The 19,330-nt window shown below is 41.1% G+C and overlaps 1 protein-coding gene across 3 annotated transcripts; it reads right to left on the bottom strand.

The window, feature by feature from the left end:
- Positions 1 to 203: 203 nt before the first annotated feature.
- LRRC42 (leucine rich repeat containing 42) lies at positions 204 to 19,287 on the bottom strand. Of its 3 annotated transcripts, none has more exons than XM_019742869.3 (9): positions 19,034 to 19,287; positions 17,546 to 17,640; positions 13,373 to 13,859; positions 8,700 to 8,831; positions 7,193 to 7,311; positions 5,944 to 6,032; positions 5,658 to 5,771; positions 1,978 to 2,062; positions 204 to 702 (listed from the first exon to the last, which is right to left on the bottom strand). In XM_019742869.3, the coding sequence occupies exons 3-9, from the start codon at positions 13,843 to 13,845 to the stop codon at positions 428 to 430; spliced, it is 1,287 nt and encodes a 428-aa protein (XP_019598428.2). In that variant the 5' UTR covers positions 13,846 to 13,859; positions 17,546 to 17,640; positions 19,034 to 19,287; the 3' UTR covers positions 204 to 427. The 3 variants fall into 3 exon arrangements, with proteins under 3 accessions (XP_019598428.2, XP_019598429.2, XP_019598427.2); XM_019742870.3 differs by having other exon boundaries at positions 17,546 to 17,666; positions 19,034 to 19,250; XM_019742868.3 differs by lacking the exon at positions 17,546 to 17,640 and having other exon boundaries at positions 19,034 to 19,250.
- Positions 19,288 to 19,330: the final 43 nt, after the last annotated feature.

Genomic DNA, 19,330 nt, shown 5'->3' with positions numbered 1-19,330 from the left:
TTCCATGGTTATCGTGAGCACAGGGCACAGCAAATAGGAGGCATTCAATAATGGTAGCCATGTGTACATATAGCACATTGGTTGGGCCAAACTGGGATAGCAGCAAGTTCTGCCAAGCTGCCTTGTCAGCGGCTGACACGGCCTTCCATCCCAAACCAAAGTGTTATTTCCTGTGGCTCCAGTCCACGTTTCACAAGCAGAACTCAAGGACAGCAAAAACGTTTATTTGAAAAAATTACTATGTATTGAAAATATACATTAGAAATTATCACATACTTCCATAGCATTCCCCTCCCCCACCACAAAAGTAGAAATATGTTTGCTATGCTAATACCATAGGTAAATTCAAACAAAATGGAAAACATCATTAGCCCCCTTTCCCCATACATTAGAGTTGGAGGGAAAAAGGTCAACTTCTATCTGCCCGTCAATAGGAATTTAACAAGTCCCAGTCTTCCACAGAAAGACACACATATTTCTGCTTTGAAGACTGTGAAGAGTTACTCTGTTCCTTTTCTGGCTCCTCAAAAGCTCTCTTCTTGCTCTTCTTTGACTCCTGGCTTGAGACAGCTTCGCGTTTCAACAATGGCCCATGGCAGTCTGGGGCTTTCTCTTTATAGAACTGGAGTTTCTCCGAAGAGTTCATGTGGGTGTCTGCCAGGGGACACTTCGCTGGGGTTTCTGTTCGCTCCCGCTTCCCATCTAAAAGAGCGACAGAAGGGAAGAGTGATGAGTTGACTACGCTGGCATGCTAATGCCTGCCTAAGTCTAGAAAGATGATCCAAGAGAAACGACAAAGGCCCAAAGAAGATGCTTGGATTAATTTTATTCCCTTCTTAGTCCCCTGGAAAGTCACAGTGGCATATGCACTAACACAGGTTGAAGGCATGTACTCTGCCACTTCCTGGATAAGTGGCCTTGAGCAAGTGACTTGTCTTGAGATGCAGGTTTCTTATCTTTTATAGAGATATAAAACCTATTTCATAAGGGTGAAGATAAATGAAATAATGTATTCGTACATAAATTGCTTAGCACAATCCATGGCACATAGTAAATGTTCCAAAAAACGTTAGCTATTACTATTAAAAATCTGGACCTGTTTCTAAGAGCCAAATTTATGGCACACTGTAGCAAAGGACACAACCTTATTATGTAAATTTTTGGTATGCCCTGGCTTGTTATTTTATTACCTTTATTTTTCCTTCACTTTGATTTCATCATTTAACTCCTTTGTAAAAGTTATGGTAAAATATACATAAATTTACCATTTTTAAGTGTATAGTTCTGTGGCATGAAGCACATTCCCATTGTTGTGCAAACATCACCACCATCCATCTCCAGAACATTTTCATCTGGCAAAACTGAAACTCTGTACATATTAAATAATAATTCCATATTACACCTTCCCCCAACCCTGGCAACCACCATTCTACTCTGTCTCTGTGAACTTGACTATTCTAGGAATCTCATATAAGAAGAATCATGCAATTTTTTTTTTTTGACTGGCTTATTTCACTTAGCATAACGTCTTAAAGTTTTATCCGTGTGATAGCATGTGTCAAAATTTCCTTCCTTTTCACAGCCGAATAATATTCCACTGTATGTAAATACTACATTTTGTTTACCTATGCATCTGTAGATGGACATTTGGGTTGCTTCTACCTTTTGACTACACTTAATTCCTTTTTCATCTTCTGTACTCCACTTTTGTGCCACTGCAAATCTTTTTTGGAACAGGTGTGACGGATACAAATACATACCTACCTACAGACATTTAATAAGCTATTTTCCCGGTGCCAGTGCTTGGAGCTAGTGTGGACTTACACTGTGAGCAACGTTGAAAGAACACAAGTCTTGGTGATCTAATTAAGTCAATAGTATCACAATTCATGTTCAAACTGAGTGAAGACAGCATTACTGCTTTAAGGGTGCAAACAACCTAAGGGCAAAAACTCCAAAGGAAAGGGAATTTCTCACAGAAGCGCTGAGCTGCCTTTCGAGGTTCCGAGGTTTCCCGTAGCTTCACAGCTTCCAAAGTCACACGTTCCCACTGCAGAACAATCTGAAATGTATTTGGAAAGATTTGAATCTGGACCAAATCTTAAGCTTTTAATCTCAAACCTTCCTTGTTCCCCCTGTCCCCTTTCTATAAACACAAACCCCTGTGGAAATCTTACTTCAGATGATTGCTGATAAGAATAAGAACTGAGGCAAGCCTGGATTTTCTGTTTTAATGCAGGAGTTGATGAGAATACAAACATGTTCGATATATGTATTTGTATGACTCAGGAAAAATTCTATAAAGCTGACTCCGTTTTCATCTCTATTTCAAGCTAGAAATAAACTGCATATCCTTAAACTAAATACTAAAATTTAAAACCTTAATCATAATACTTTTCACACATTCCCATGTCTTAAAATATACCAACCATAACTCAAACTTTTTTTTTCAAACTCTTATATGTGTGTAAAATGCCCACATTTCTATATTCTCAAGACACTTCATGATCAACTTTCATTTTTTTAAACCGTTACAAATGTATTTTTATTATAAGCTACTACAAATTCTTTTAGAAATGTGGTTGAGTATAAACTATACATAAATAAAATAAATGGTTATTTGACATACACCATGAGTAACAAGAACTAAATTTAACATTTCTCATTATGATATGCAATGAAACGACTGTAAAGAAAAACAGTATCAGGACAGAGGCAGTACAAGACAGAGTTTAAGAATACAATTCCAGAGTTAGCTCTACCACTTACTAGCCAGGGGACCCTTGGCAAGTGATTTAATTTCTGAGTTGCAATTTCTTCATCTGTTAAGTTAGGTAACAGACATGAAGTGTTTGGTACCCACAAAGCACTCAATAAGTATCAGTTGTCATCCCTTCTATGATACTTTCCTGATTTTGGAAAATGGGAACACATCTAAGAGTTGCCAACATGGTTTAGCTGAATCGGGTGACTCAGTGGGCAATAGGAGAAATGATGATTCCACTAAGAAGTAAGAATGTCCATAGGAAGAGCTGTTTGGGGATGGGGAAGAAGAAAATGAGTTAGGTCCTGGACAAGCTGGATTTGAGGTGCCAGGCAGATGATATTTAGGAGCGGGCCTAATGTGTGAGACAAGCCCTGAGGGACAGTTAAGGCTCTGAGAACAGTTAAGATCACCAGGAGAGTGAGTGGAGGTATCAGAGGAGAGGAGGAAGTGAGGACTCAGCAAGAGCTAGAGGGAGAAGGGAGAAAGTGAGGGGAGAGCCAGGAGAAAGGCTGAGAGAGAAAAAGCATAAGGCCTGCATGTTTAAACCAATGCTGCAGAAAACCCAAGGCAGGTGAAGAATGAGATCACGTGCCACTTTGAAGAGAGCACCTACAGTAGAGCAGTAATGGCCCAAACTAGATTACAAGGGATTAAGAACCGAGTAGGCAGTGAGGAGGTGGGAAGAGGTAAGACTAGAAAACAATTCAGTTGTTGGGGGATGAGGAACATGTTAGAATAAGAGGAGCTCGAGTCTGTTTATACACAGAAAGAAAACAGCCAACAGAGGGTAAGACTGAAGATGCAGTGGGTGGGGGGCAGTAGAGAGAAATACCTATTAATTATCACTGAGGAAGCTGGTGGTTTTAGGGAACAGAACTGAAAAAAACCAAACCAACCAACCCCAAAACTTAAAGGGCTAATCACTGGAGTAAAGTGGCATACTTGCTCCACTTGGATAGGAGGGAAGTAGAATACATAATAGTTGAAGAAATGGAGAAGTTTTGAAACCGAGATAGGGAAGTAAGGGGACTCCTGTTAGATGGCCTCGATTTTCTGTGCCATCTGCTGAGAATGAGGAGCATGGAGTCAGCCTGAAACAGTTTCAATAAGGGATCAATAAGAGAGATAAAGCTCGGTGGCCAAGCACCAGGAGCCAGGCTGAGAAGCAGGGCATGAAGCTACACAGAGCCCAATCTGCTTACTTTCCGGCTAGGCGGCTAGGTACTTTACCCTTACCAAGCTCTGCAAGACATATCCTGGTTTCTGCATTTTACAGATAAAGAAACGGAGAGTCAAAGTCACCTTAAGTCATACAGCTACTGGGTTGTCAAGTCGGAATCCCAAACCCAGGTCTCTCTGGCTCCATAGCCTATGCTCTTCCCACCATGACACTTACTGTCAAACTACATCAAGCCTTTGTATGACCATCCCACACTTGCCTCAAGTGTGCTGGCTATGTCTTGGATTCATCCAGTGCTACAAACTGTCTAGCAATGCACTATGATAATTATTTTAGCATGTGTTTTCTGGGCCAACTTCAAAATGCTCCTGAAACACTGACTTACCAGCACCCCCTTCCTGTTTATCTATAGGGAGGTGATGCTACAATAGGCAGTTTGATAGGTCCACCATCAAGCATTACAGCTTGAGCCAAGGAGGGATCCATAACAATACAGTTTGGGGACTCCTCCACACCTCCACCAAGAAACATTCGTTTAAAGTGTCTGAAGAAAACCCTTTTCACAAAGATGGTGCCAAAAGCAAAGGAAGCCCCAGCCTCTCCCAGAGCTGAAGCCAAAGCAGAGGCCTTGAAGGGCGTCCACAGCCACAAAAAGATCCGCACGTCACCCACCTTCCAATGGCCCAAGACACTGCGGCTCCAAGGGCAGCCCACAAACCCTCGGAAGAGCGCCCCCAGGAGAAACAAACCTGACCACTGTGCCATCACCAAGTCCGCCTGACTACAGAGTCAGCCATGAAGAAGAGAGAAGACAGCAATACACTTGTGTTCACTGTGGATGGATGTCAAGACCAACAGGCCCCAGATCAAACTGTGACGAAGCTCTATGACATTGGCATGGCCAAGGTCAACACCCTGCTCAGGCCTGATGGAGAGAAGCAGGCATATGTTCCACTGGCTCCCGACTATGATGCTTTGGATGCTGCCAACAACCTGGGATCATCTACACTGAGTCCAGCTGGCTAGTTCTAAATATAAAAATTTTTCACTGTTAAAAAAAAAATAATGAAAAAGTGAAGCATCTCAGGGAGAAAGGGACCAGACACTGGCATCTACTAGTGCTGTATAACTGGTTACTTTCTGACTTCCTATCTAAGTCTGTACCAACTTGAGGGAGATCATCAAGATGAAAGAGTCAAAATAAAGTTCAGCCAAGAACTTGAAAATGGGAAGGCTCAGTGAGAGAAGGGCAAGAACCACATTTCCTTACTAAGACTCTGTGAGGTAAGAAATTTGCCCCCCAAAAGGGGAAGTCAGATTTGAATCTCATCAGTGTGACTTACTCTCTTTCTAGTATATTCACACTGCTAAGAGAATCTGTCCTTCTGAAATTGGGTCATACTGTTTTTTTCATAGCAAGCCAGAATTCATTTTTTTCTGAATCATTTATAGGATGGTATTTTCTCCTAGGTCCAATAAGGATGAGGCCTGATCTAGTGATCAGAGCATGAGATTTAAGGACCAGCATCTAACACCTTTTCTTAAGTAGTTGGGTCAGTTATAGGCCATCGGTATCTCTGATTTGACATGAAGATGACAATTCAGCCAAGGAATACCAAGAGAATGAACTTTTTGTTCAAAGTATTGAATAAGGCACTTGGAATTACAATGAAAAGCCGTATTAAGTGTAGGGAGAAAGATCTGCAGTACCTGGTCAGCCCAGCCCTCTGTCTTGCAGTTACTGTGATCAAATTCCTTCAAAGGCACTTTGGAGTGGACGAGGCCTATGTGGGTCTGGAGCTTGTGTTTGATGGCTTTGATGTCCTAGTGAGGGAACGACAGAACAGGAACGCCCACACATCTGGTTAATTTGTACTTGCTTTCAGTAGGAAATAAACACCATCATAAATACCAGCCCTTCCTAAACATCAATTAGCAGAAGCAAAATATCAAATTGTGACTGTGGAAAAATAAGAGAAGAGAGCAAAAGTCTTACCTTGAGCCCCGTCCCAGAAATATCTAAGCAGTTTAATTTTCTAAAAGAAAAGAGGTATCCGATTCCTGCATCTGTGATCTCAGGATTACCTAGATGTCAAAAACATAGGTAGTGTTTTGTTACACAACTATCGCTAAAATGTCAACAGTAAGGTCAGAAAAAAGGTCAAGCAATGATAAAACATAAAATACTGAGTGAGCAAACTTTCCAGAGTAAATTAAATCTAGGAGTTGGAGGTTAGCAGAAAAATAAATGAACCAGGTTGTTATCCCAAAGGGCTTAATTTGCAACCATATGAAAACAACATATATAAGCATGTATTAAAATGGTTCATCAGAGTTTGTTCATGGCCATTTCCCCTCCAAAGTTAAAAGACTTAAAAAACTGTTTCAAAGGTATTTAGACACAGAAACTATTACTACTCTTACTAACTTGCATTATTTTCAGACTCTTTTCTTATATATCGCCTTCTCACTTCAAATGGAGAGGATGACATTAGCACTGAGTCCTCAAGGCCATGAGTACAAAGTGCCTGGCACAGTGTAGATGCTCAAAATAATATCTGTTGAATGAATACACTTCTATGGGCGTAAGGTAGGACATTCATTATTATCTTCATTTTACAGAAGCCAAACCAAGGCTTCGAGAGGTGAAATAACTTGCCCAAGGGCACACAGCTGCTAATAAGAGGAGCAGAACAAGGAGTATCCTCTGACCTTAAACCCTTCTCTTTCTATTCTTTTGGCACCATACTATCCTGCCACATATGGATGCTCAGTTAAAGTGTAAACGATCTCTATCAACTTTCTACCATTGGAGTCAGTATCTGGTTAAGCCTGAGTCAATTATTACAACTATGGATTCATCTAGATTTTCACCAAGCAAGTACTGATTAAAAAAGACCCACCTGACAGACACGATGGATCAGCAACTTAAAGAAAGCAAAGATGAACCAAACGTGCTTTATATATGCTATGAAGATGACGAACGGCTGCCCTGTCTGCACACAGTGAGTGGCATGGATGAATCCGTCAGGGCTTTTCCTACCCTAAAGAGGTGGCAGCATGCCAGGAGAGGTATTCAGCCTGGAGTCAAGAGGCTCTGGCTTTAGTCCTGCTCTGCCACTAACCTGCTGTGGCACCTAGGAAAGTCCCCTCAATTTATCACCTCTAAAATGAAAAGGCGAACTAGATGATTTCTAAGGCCATTCTTCCAATATTAATAATCCGTAATTTCTAATGAAACTTACAAGATAAATCTAATAATGTTAGATTTTCAAGGCCTCTTTTCATCACTCGAACTGGTGCTGTCATTTTCCGCACCCCGGCATCAGATAAACAGTTATCCTTCAGGTGGAGCTGAGTTACACTAGGAAAACAAAGTCCATAAATAAATTACTTAAAGAGAGTTGAAGAAAGTCTATGTATGAGAACATGCTTTCATAGATTTCATTAAAAAATATTAAATATCCTCTACCCCCTGCTATTTCACACCCAATGCATTTAACAGGTAAATATCTTTTGGTTCTACCGTGTTTCCCCGAAAATAAGACCTAGCCGGACCATCAGCTCTAATGCATCTTTTGGAGAAAAAATTAATATAAGACCCGGTCTTATGTAAGACCTGGTATTATAGTAAAATAAGATCGGGTCTTATATAAATTTTTGCTCCAAAAGACGCATTAGAGCTGATTGTCTGGCTAGGCCTTATTTTCTGGAAAACAGGGTATTTCAGTTACTAAATGAGGGTTAATTTAGGGATCAAAGTGTCATGTAGTACTTATCTCAGATGGCAGAGGGCACTAAAGGCATATGGTAGAGTGAGGTGAATGGATTTCATTAAGGAGATAAATATACCTTGTTTAACACAAAAGCTGCACTCCTGGCAAATGCTGTGAGAAAACCAAAAATACTCAAAGTATGTTGGGAAAGTCTGCTAAGGAATTCCTATGAGAATTCTTTTGGCAAAGCAAACAGACCTCTAAGTTTAATTAGCTTTATAAAGCCAGATATTCAGATTGGGTTTTTAAGGTATACCCAAAAGCCAATCCATCCAGCTAACCTGACACTGGTGTATTAATGCGCTCCACTATCACACACACAACAAGAAATCTGAACTTTTACTAACCTCACACAAAAATACCGTTGTGCAGGGCAGTACGTAGGTGTTGCCGTTCTAGGCAGGCCCCATGAAGTGGGTGAGACTCAGGTTTATAATGCTGTTATCCTTCTGGGTGTTTATGAACCCACAAAGGAACCCACCTGGCCCCCTCTCTGCAGATCAGACTGAGATCAGTCGGACTAGTTGTGAATGGTATAAACTGGAAGATTTCTTTAAATTATGGTCTTGAAAAGGATGTATTTGGCTGTCTTTAATAGTTCACTTTTTAAATTATTTATTGACAGTTCATTGACAGTTAAAATAGAAAATGATAATGACTATGGAAAAATGTCTAACTTCTCATCTCTTGCTAAGACTAGACAAACTAGGACTGGACAAAGGGAAAGATCCTTTTTCAACCCAGGTAGTTTCAAGCACTACATGTTGAAATAAAGGTTATTTAGAAAAATGAACCAACTGATTTACTTTTGTAAGAGTTATTCAATCTATATTGCTTCTACCAAGTAAATGGAGAATAAAAATATTTTAGGGAAAAAAAATAGCAAATAAACGCAGGATTGGGAAGTAACTGGTATTCTTCTAGAGCATCCTTTAAAAAAATAATAAAACTATCTGCAATGGTGGTAGATCAATACCTAGACAGGGCCTCGTTAGTGAGATGTTCTAGAAGTTCATGCTCATCTCCAAGCTTGCAACAGGAAAGATCCAGACAGGTCAGCTCCCGGAAAGATTTAATCTCCTCAAGTTTTTCTGAGATCACCAGGTATCTGTGGGGTGAAAAGAGAAAGCAACAGCTTTTCTTTTCCATCTTTTAAAACATTACCATTTGTGGCTTTGTGAGGCAACCAACATTCCATCAGGACAAAGTACTGTGTAATAAAGCAGACTTCACTGATAACTATGGGGGCACAGGTTGAATTTTTTTCATTAATAAATGCCTTGAAAGTCATTATACATGACAGTGGGAAAAAAACTATAAATAAATAAATGTACGTGAGCAAAGACAAGTCACAAGAGAAAACATTTGCTTTGTTAGAAGACAGACTGACTTTGGTGTTGGTGTTGGGACCTTACTGGCGAATTTCCAAACTTTAGGATACTCAAAATTTTAACGAATTATTCCTTTAAGGTTGCTTTTTATCTAATGCTCAGTACCTAGTGCTTTGTCAACTGGAACACGGCCAAGAACGCTAGGTTCTAATCTTCACATTCAAGAACAGACCAAGAGGTATTTGGCAGATCACATTTTATCTTTTCTACTCAAACCCAAGTTGGAGTAGCTGCCCACTACACCGTGCCTGTTATCCTGCTAACTTTACTCCGAAAGTATCTGCAGCATGACGACTACGAGGACTCACTCTAATCTACATGGTTATTAAGACAAACCTGTGAGCACAATCAATTTAATTACACTGGAGCACCTTGCCAAACTGTCATCATGAGGCCATCAGGGACGCCTCTGGAGAGGAAAAGATCACACAGGCATTCCACAGCCCAGGCTGTGGCCTCCACCCTGCTTTCTAGTCATTCATCTAGGTTAGATGATGTCAGTGACAAAAAATGAAAAGGGATTAGGTGTGACAGGAAATAGAGAGGAGAGGATCCTGAAACAACAGGGAAACTGACTTGGCAAGAGCATGCCTTTCTCATCCACTTTCCTCATGGATGTTGTCTAGAAGTTTTCAGAGATGGTATGCTAGGGCCAGTGGGGTTATACTTAAAAAAGTATTCACATCTCTCTTCTGTCAGCAGGATCATAATTATCAAAAACAGGATGGAATAATCGGAGACTAAGGGGGAAGTTAGATCTCTTTTCTTTTCAACAAAAATCAGATTTACTGAAGCTGTGGCTGGCCTGACTGCTAGGTACAGATGGCCTAGGGCACTGATACCCCCTCTAACTGCCTGGTGACTGAGCTCAGCTGGGTACACAAATGAGCCTTATTTACTCAGACGTATTTTAATTGCACAGTAAATAAAGCTGCTGTTTTCTAGCTCACAATCACAGAGTTGAAGTGGGTTAATGGGGGTTTGGAGGATTACTGGCAATCAGAGAGGAAAACATACATGCTTTGATCAATTAATCAAAAGATTTTTAGTAATTCTGAAACAAGTTATCTGTGAAGGACATAACAATGTATAACACAATGAACAAACATTACAAAAATCAAGGCTGAGAAACCAACATGCAAACCACAGACATTACTAGATGCTTATCTACAACATAATCAAAGCTCTAGGGTCTTGCTCAAAACTAGTCTTCCAAATTGCCCCTTAAAGAGTTCAGAATAGTATATAGTGGACAAGCAACAGAAACATCACAGACATGTTTTACTGTCAGACCCGAGTTTGAATTCTAACAACCTTAATTACTTGTGTGATTGTGAGTAAGTTACTTAACCTCTCTGAGTCTCAATTTCTCCAGCTAGAAAATGGGGCTGATGACTACTTCTTTTCAGGATTATTAAGAAAATTAGAAACACTATTCCAAAAGTACATGGATTCTTATAGGCCCTCATTAAATGGTAGCTACCAGTATTATAATTACTTCAGTTACACATGGTGATATTTTAAGGAAAACATACTTGCCTCCCTGCAACCACCAGTGCGATTGAAAATCACTGGGGTTTTAACACAGGGAGGAGACAGTTTTGTAGGGTTGGAACCCAGATGCAAAAACACTGGCTTTTCCTTCTGGCAGGCAGCTTTGTGACCCAACCCCAAGACAGCACCTACTCAATTATCTTATACTGTATTCAATTATTTTCTCAAGTGCATTCCCTTTGACCTGAACACTTTTGCACTAGTAAAACCTTTGCTGCTGCAGCTTCAGCCCTGGGTTGCAAATGCAAACCCAAATCTCCTGTCTTCTTCCTATTTTCCTTTGGAGATTCAAAAGGGAAGTTGTTTTTGCTTTTTTTTTTTTAATCACAATTGAAAATCTTACTTTTATATCTCAATTAAGACAGGAAAGTTTGGATTGTTGCAATAAAATATGTGCCAAAAAATTGTTAAAAATGTTTTTTTATATTTTTTCTGATTATAAAAATAGTACATCCTCCTTGGAGAAAAAAATTAAGAAAATATAAAAAATTATAAAGAAAATTAAAACAATCTCAATCCCACTATCTAGATTACATTTCAATGGGTTTGTCTTTTTCCTTTTTACATATGTAATACACATAAAAATTCCTATTTTTTTAAACAAAACTGGGATCATATAGTATATGTAACTTTAATTCTTATTTTTTCATTTGGTATATAATGAATATTTCACATCATTTTAAATGTTCTTTGAATATTATTTTAATAGCTATATATCTTGTATGAATGCACCATAATTTGCTTAACTAATTTCCTAATTTTGGGTAGTCAGCTTTCAGGTTTTCATTATTACAAGTACTATGATGAACATCTTTATATAAAAATATGTGTTCCTATATGAGTATTACCTTAGAAATTAGAATAGATTCTTCATAAATAGAATTGATGCACAAATGGTATGAATGTTTTTAAGGATCTTGATAACATATTGCCAAGTGCTTTTCAGAAATGCTACACTAATGTATGTACTCACCAAACAGGAATAAAAGTGCTGCCCTCATTCAATTTGACCACTGGAACAGTATGCCGACACAACAAATAGATAAAAAGCATTTTCACTATCATGGGAAATACTTAAGCTATAATGGTAGGTGGAGGAAAAAAACAAAATACAAGTTATAGCTTAGAGTACACTCCCAAATGTATAAAGAAATATTTGAAAATGATGACCATGAATGATGGGATTAATTTTTTAGTATTAGTTTTAGGTATTTCCCAAATAGTATGTATTGCCTTCATAAAGTAATTTTAAAACAAAGTACACATCATCATTCTATTTTTCATTGTTCTAATTTTTCTACAATGAACATAAATAACTTAGAATAAAAAATAAAGGAGTAAAATGTATTTCAAATGTGTAAGCTACAATGAAATATTGCTAGACTTTTTCATGTAGGCAACGTAATTTTTTTCCTTTCCACTGGCAGCAGCCCCAGGCCCAGCTGTGACTGAGACCACAGCACAAAGACAGAGCTTTCCTAAGGTGTCTGCACGGTTCATGACTGCATGATTCTGTTGTTGTCTGCATCTGTTCGTGTCTTTTCTTTTTAAAGTACAATATTTGGCCTGGGGTAAAAATACTAATTCTATGAGCCGATTAAACAAAGATTGCTTCTTTATTTTTTTAAGCATATGAACTTTGCTTATGCTTTCTGGTACGATTTTCGCTTTTATTATTATATGCTTTCTGTTTAGCCTTGTTTTAATGATCATATTGATTGTGCATCTTAATAGAAAGCTGCCTTTCACATTTTCTAATCTCAAAAAAGTTTATACAGTGGTATACTATACAGATATTTTAAAAATCTACAAGTATTGATGGTGCATGATTTTCAAAATATGTGAAGCAAGATGCATGACAGTTGAAGCAGTGTGCTGCCATCTGTATGACAAAGAGGAGAGCTATATATGCATATATATGGACAGAATATCTCTGGAATGATATAAAAGAAATTGATAACAGTAGTTGCCTTTGGGGAGAGGAAACAGGAGGGCAATGGGAGGGAGGCTTGTGTTTCACTTTATACTTTTTTGTGTTTTGTTTTAAATTCTTTTCCATGTACATTTTTTAAAGTTCTTTTTAATTATTAGATGCTTCGAAAATCATTTGACATGGTGGAATAAAAATTTTAAATAAATCAATAAAAGCATATGAGCAAAAGGAAGTCACAAGAAAAAACATCTGCTCAGTTGAAAACAGACCTTGGTAATGGTGTTGGGACCTTATTTGAAAATTTCCAAACTTCAGGATACTTAAAATTTTAATCACCCGTTCTTTTCAAGTTTGTTATTATCTAATGCTCAGTATCTAGTGGTCTGAAAACTAGAATAGGGCTGAGAACTCTGCTTACTAATTTTCACATCCCCAAAGCATACCAAGAGATAACATGGCAGGTCACATCTTGTCTTTTCTATTTTCTCTTACTAGAAAAGTTGGTAGAAGAGTATTTTCTACCTAATGGAGGAAGTGTGGCAATCAATTAATCTTTGTAAACTGTTTTCAAAATAAAGCTAAGTGTTGTCTGGGAGAGTGACGGGAGAAGAAAGACAGTGATTTTTCTCAAAATGGCCCACCACTGTGTGTCTGGAAGTTCTAAATTGATGTGCTACTTGATGAGGGAAATCCGCAAGCCCATGAAGCCCCAGAGCTTGACACAATTACTACACCCAACAAAATACTCACTATCCTAATCAGGACACCCACCTGTTTCGCAAACACAGGGAGCAAAGCACCAGACTTCCGTAGGCCTCGGTGAATTTCTGCAAAGCCCTTAGGCCCGCACCTGGCTCTGTGAATTTCTGTCTGGCTTCCGCAGCAGAGAACAGCTTTTCAGCAATCTGCTCAGGAAAGCCGATAAGGGAATCAATGTGATCGACGTTGTCGGAGATGAAGCCCAGGACCAGGCTGAAGAGGGATTTGGCAGAGTACCGAAGATTCCCCTCCCGAGTGTACGTGAAGATGAAATGGTCAGTCTTCTCCTTCTGCGCAGTATCATCTTCCCTGTTCATGCAAAGCTCCACAGAAAAGCCTTTGGGAAACAGTCGGAAAGGCCTTGGCTTCTGCAGGCTACTCCTGACGCCATCCAAGGCCAGATTGACCATGTGCAACTGTCCATTTTCTCGCACGTAGATGGGCCCTGGGTCCAGGTGGTTTTCTGAGTTGAGGTAGTAAGACATTGCGTCGGTTGCAACTGTAAAAGCAAGGCACAAGGGAAGCAAATCTAATTAAAATGTGGTGTGTAACAAGTAACTTCATCTTTCTGTGCCCAGAGCTTTATGAGTCTACTAGGCAGGCCCCGTGGCTGGTTTGGGGAAAAGAAGCTCACCAGTTGCCTGTGAACTTTGACACTGGAACTTGCCTCTATTGCCTCTACGTGGAATGCCCTTTCCCACTCTCCCCCTTTTCCTGTCTATCTGGTGATTTCCTACTCATCTTTCAAATACCAGCTCAAATCTGATTTCTAAAATTCACCCTGAAAAGTTATCCCAGAGAGTTATCATCTCCAAGGAAAGTCACTGCAGCACAGTTAACACTATCAAAACAATCTGAAACAACCTAAATGGCCATAAGTAAATTATGATATATCTATACCATGGAATGTTATGCAGCCATTAAAACTGTAAAATTTTTACTGATTTGCAAGTTACAAATTAAGGACATATGGAATTTATTATGTTTTAAAACCATGTTTATGCACAGAACAAGAAAGACTAGAAACGAATAATTCCCTTGCTGCCTTGGCATCTTCCACACACTTCTTTATTGCACTTGGCTCACTGTTCTGCTATCGATTTGTTTCTGAGTCTGTGTTCTGCTGGTTTGAGCTTGAGAGGAGGAACCATGCTTACCTCATCCCGACTCCCTAACAAAGTGCTCTGGCATGTAACAGTCCCTGAGCAGGTATTTGCAGAACTAAAGTTTACTCATTTCCTAAACCTTACATAGGCCACAAGCAACAGAGATTTTGGGGATTTATAGCACAAGAACTAAATAAAAGCTCTTCTAGGCCTTGGAAGCATCATACCTGCTAAGGCTCTACTGGGGCACTTTAAGGTAAGGTGAAATATCAAAAACAGTTGGGTATTTATGTGATGATGTGGGTGACATTTTATGCCTAAGCACTACTTGGAATAAATACTTGTTTTCCTGAGGAACTGTGAAATTTCAAAATACCTGAGAAATTGCTATGTTAAATAAAATGAAAGTATTTGATTATCATTTCTACAACAATTTAAAAAGAGAAAGAGGTGAAATTTAATATAATAGAGGTCAAAACGCTGCTGTAATCTCTAAAAGACTCTGACTGACTTAGAGTGAACCAACCCAGCTTTTTCTGCATCAATACAGGGCTAGGATGTACCTCTGATGCCACTTAAAAGTGTCAGCAAACAATCAAATAAGTGATCAGAAACGCTGAGTCCCTGGGGATCAAACAGCTGATCCTGTTTGTGGCATCAGTACAATCTACATTTCTCCAGAGGATAATTATGTGTAAAAACACATCAGAAAAGAGGGCCCTGCCTAGCCCGGGAGCCTCACCCTTTCCTGCTCATTTCCTTACGCCCTACTCTGGCCATGCCACACTACCCAGGTAAGCTGGCTGTGCTCTCTCGTCCCACTGGTTTCTGCTCATTCTGCCACCTGCTCCCTTTGGCGGGAACACCCTCCTCTGCCTCCCTGACCTCGCTTATTCCTATTCATCATTAACACTCAGCCCACCACAGTCCGTCTCCTGGGAAACTTTCCCTAATCCCTGCGCCAGTGCATACCTGTCTGCTTTTCCCCAGAGCTCCTTCTACACAGCACTTTGCACCAGGTACTATATCTATTCTCTTACCAAGGTTCCCAGAGTTGTGAGCTCTTTGAAGGCAAGGCACTTACTTGATTTGTCCCTCTTTCCCAGGCCCAACATAGCGTCTAGTATTAAGTCCTCAACAGATACTTGTTTGAGAGGAAGGGTGAGACCTCAAAGGGACAGACTGAGTGCTGAGCTGCAGGGCCTACTGATACTGTTGCCAAGAGCCAGCGCCTCTTCCAGGCAACAGCTGCAGCTCCTCCCCCACTTGCCAGACCCTTCTGCAGGTGGTAGAAACAAAGCAGATGATGGGAGTATATTGCTACTGGTACTACCAGGGGGCGAGGGGGGAATTTACAAACCAGAGAGCTGTCACAGTGCCAGCTCTTATAATCCATACTCTTGCCAGTATTCAGCGCCTGCTGCTAAGGAGATGCCTCACTTATTCAAAGCTCTTCTTCCAATAGAAGCAAGCATCTGGCCCCCTCCACCTCACAGACTTTAATCTTGACAAAGAGATAAAGCAGATCTCCTTTGGTCTTTATCCCCGTGATGGACATTCAGAGCCCTACTCTACCTGTAGATCAGAAAAGTAGACACCCGCATGGCCCTAAAAAGGAATGATTTGATTTTAACACAAAGGCAAATTCAACGGAACTTATAAAGAATCAGCACACGACAAGCACCCTGGCAAAGAAACAGTGTCTGCCCATCTGTATTATCCCTGAACCTCACACCCAATTGTACCTTCCACAAACTTTGGAGTAAAACGGACAAATGGATGAATGGATGACAACTTAGGGTGAAAATGAGAAAAGTCTGATTCTATCCAGCAGAGGGCACACCAGCTTGTGACAGGAGAAAGGACGCTAACCCAGGCTGCCCCAAAGCCCGGCAGCTTCTGCTTCCAGGGATCGTTTTTTACAAAAAGGCCGAGTCTGGCTATATTTTACCTTTAAATTACTCATCAAACGCTAGTTCTCTTTCTAAATGATGAAAATAAATCCAGCATTTCCAAATGAGTAAACCAACATCATCTGTCCAGAAGCCCCAAGGACTCTCCATTCTTCAGCCATGGCACTTAGGAACTGACCTTGGTTCAGAGTATGCTGGTGACCTTTGATTTCTACTACTGAATTTGTGTATCTTGCATTCTCCCAGTAAGGAGCTTCCTGAGAATTTGTGAGTACTATAAAATAATCTAAGAATTATATTAGTGTTTAAACCTTTCAAGGGTAAGAATCATAAAGGCAAGAGAATTCCACACAAAGTTTTTGGACTTGGCTTTCACTTGCGCCTGGCTGTTGTACATGGTGTTCTATCATGCACAGGCCCCCTCAGAAGACATACCATGGCAAAAACCCCAAACAAACTGGAAAATTAAAATAATCAGTATCTGTAAGAATAACAACGTCCAGTGTAGATCTGAATCAGCTGCATTTTATATTAGGTGAACAGAGTCACAGGGGCATTCAAACAGTCTCCCAGCTCCCTACAGAGAGGCAGTTTTGTAAGCCAGACAACATTGTAGAAAAATATCAGAATAGTGCATGATCTACTATTTGGCCACCATACATGAGCCAAATTACCACTATGTATATCATCATCATATGAATAAAATATAACCTTACTAAATTAAAAACAGTTCTCTACAGCCTCTTTGAATAAGAGGCAAGATAAAAGAATTGATAACTACATATGACAGCTTTTTAGACTGTGAAGCCAGTTTACTAAGCAAAAAGCACGACTATGCCAGTCAAGTGTGGGAGGAGGGAGGTTGGTAACAGGATTAAAATTGTGAGCTAAGTCTATGGTTATTTAATTTGAAGAGAAAGACAAAGGAAACACCTAACTTTCGCAGGTAATGTAGGTTAACAATCCCCTAAGAATAATGAATTGTACCAATGATTATGAATGATAATGATCCTGGGTATGATAGCTACCATTTATTAAGCACCTACCAATTGCCAAGCACTATGCTAGGTACTATATTAAATGATCCCATTTAATCCTCAAAATTCCTGTAAGGTCAGGATTGCCATTTAACAGACGAAGAGGCTCAGAGAAGTAAAGTAACTTACTTAAGGAACAGAGCTAGTAAGTGGCAGAGCCAGAATTCAATCTCAAGGCTGTGTTACTCCAAAGTTCAAGCTCTTTCCACTGCATGATGCTGTCTCTTAAGAATAAAAATATGACATCAGCCTTAAGGATAAAAAAAAAGATGTTAAAAATTAATCTCACCCACCTGTTTGATCCCTCTGGTATTCACTGGCTCAAGCTGCAGGGGACAGGGAAGAGATAACACACACACACACACACACACACTCACACACTCACACAGGACATCTGAGGAAAGAGTTGGTGGGAACAGAGCCAAAACAGCTACATTGAGGCCTCACTTCTTCCCTCTGCCAGGGCAGAAATTACCCACATCCACACACCAGGAAAACATCTGTCAACCCTTGGCCTTCATCCCAAGGCTGCAGATACCCTTGGTTTATTAGGAAATGCAGAATTCTTGAGAAAATTTTTAACATAAAAACTAGAATGGAAACTAGCTCCAAACCACCAATAACCAACTAACAATTTTACCTTCACTGATCTGTGTCAACGACCATTATTCAATTTCCAACTCCTCTACTCCTTTTTCCCTGTAACTTGCATTTCCCTACCTGCCTTCTCACCCATACCCTTTTCTCTCCCAAGTTCCAGAGGGTAGCACCATATTCCGTTCCATACCTTCCTCTACATACTAATCTCTCCAACATCTGCACACTCTTAGTTTTTCTACCTGCTAATTCTAGAGCTGCTCACACAAAATCCAATCTCCACACCCCCAAATCCTAACCTTCCTTCACTCACTCCCTGCTCCTATGCCCCCACCTCTCTTATGCCCTTTTAATCCTTCCATGGATCTTTTTAAATCTGGCCCCCTGTCCCCTGTACCCAATCCCACCTCCACCTGCCGCCCCTTCCTTCCCCACACTGTTCCACTCCCACCCACTCTAACCCCCAGGAACTCTTCCTTCACCATCTATTCTTTCCTTCCTCCCACTCTCTGGGATTCCCCCAATCTCTTCCATCTCTTTCCTTGTCTTATCCTCAACCTTCAAAATCCCCTTCCTTCAGGCTCCACTATGCCCAGCTTCACAATGCACAGCCCCAACTTGTTTCTTCCCTACCCCCAAGACCCCACCCTTTCTCCTATTCCAGTCCTAGGTCCTTTCCTCCATGCACTCTTCAACGCCCCTTCCTCGGCAGTGCAATTCTCCATCTCTCTAAATTCCCACGCATGCCCCTCCGGAGACCCCCCAAGCTAATCCTGCTCCCTTCTCCCACCCCTCCCGAACCCCAATTCTCACACACCCCCATACCCTACCCCAGCACCACGACCTCACCCTTAAACCCATCACCCACACTCCTGTATCTTCATCCTCAGCTTTCAACCAACCACACCCCAACCCCATCCCACTTCCCCTCCCCCACTCCGACCCTCCCTCACACACCGCCCCCGCCCCCACTCGCAGTCTGGGGCTCCGTGAGCGGCCCAGCCCGCGGCCGCCACCTACCTGTGCCCCTGCCTGGGGCAGCGAGCTGAAGCTCCTCGGTGGCGGCTCCCTCCTTCCGCGGCGCGGCTGAGGGGGGAAGTGGCTCGGTGCCCCGGGCACAAAGCTACGCAGGGTGGGACAGAGAGAGGATGAGAAGAAGGAGGGGGCTGGGGGCAACCTAGCACCGGGGGACCGCCGGGCTGACAGTGGCGGGGGGGGGTAGGCTGGGCAAGGGAGACGCGCGTGCGCGGGACCCGGCATGAGGGGAGGGGCTGGGCCTGGAGGCGGGGCCCGACCCAGGGCAGGCGACCTGAGGGC

The sequence above is a fragment of the Rhinolophus sinicus genome, chromosome 14, assembly GCF_057876585.1.
Source record: "Rhinolophus sinicus isolate RSI-liver-muscle chromosome 14, RSI-T2T, whole genome shotgun sequence".
Taxonomy (NCBI): Eukaryota; Metazoa; Chordata; class Mammalia; order Chiroptera; family Rhinolophidae; genus Rhinolophus; species Rhinolophus sinicus.
This window is presented reverse-complemented; position numbering and strand designations above follow the sequence as displayed.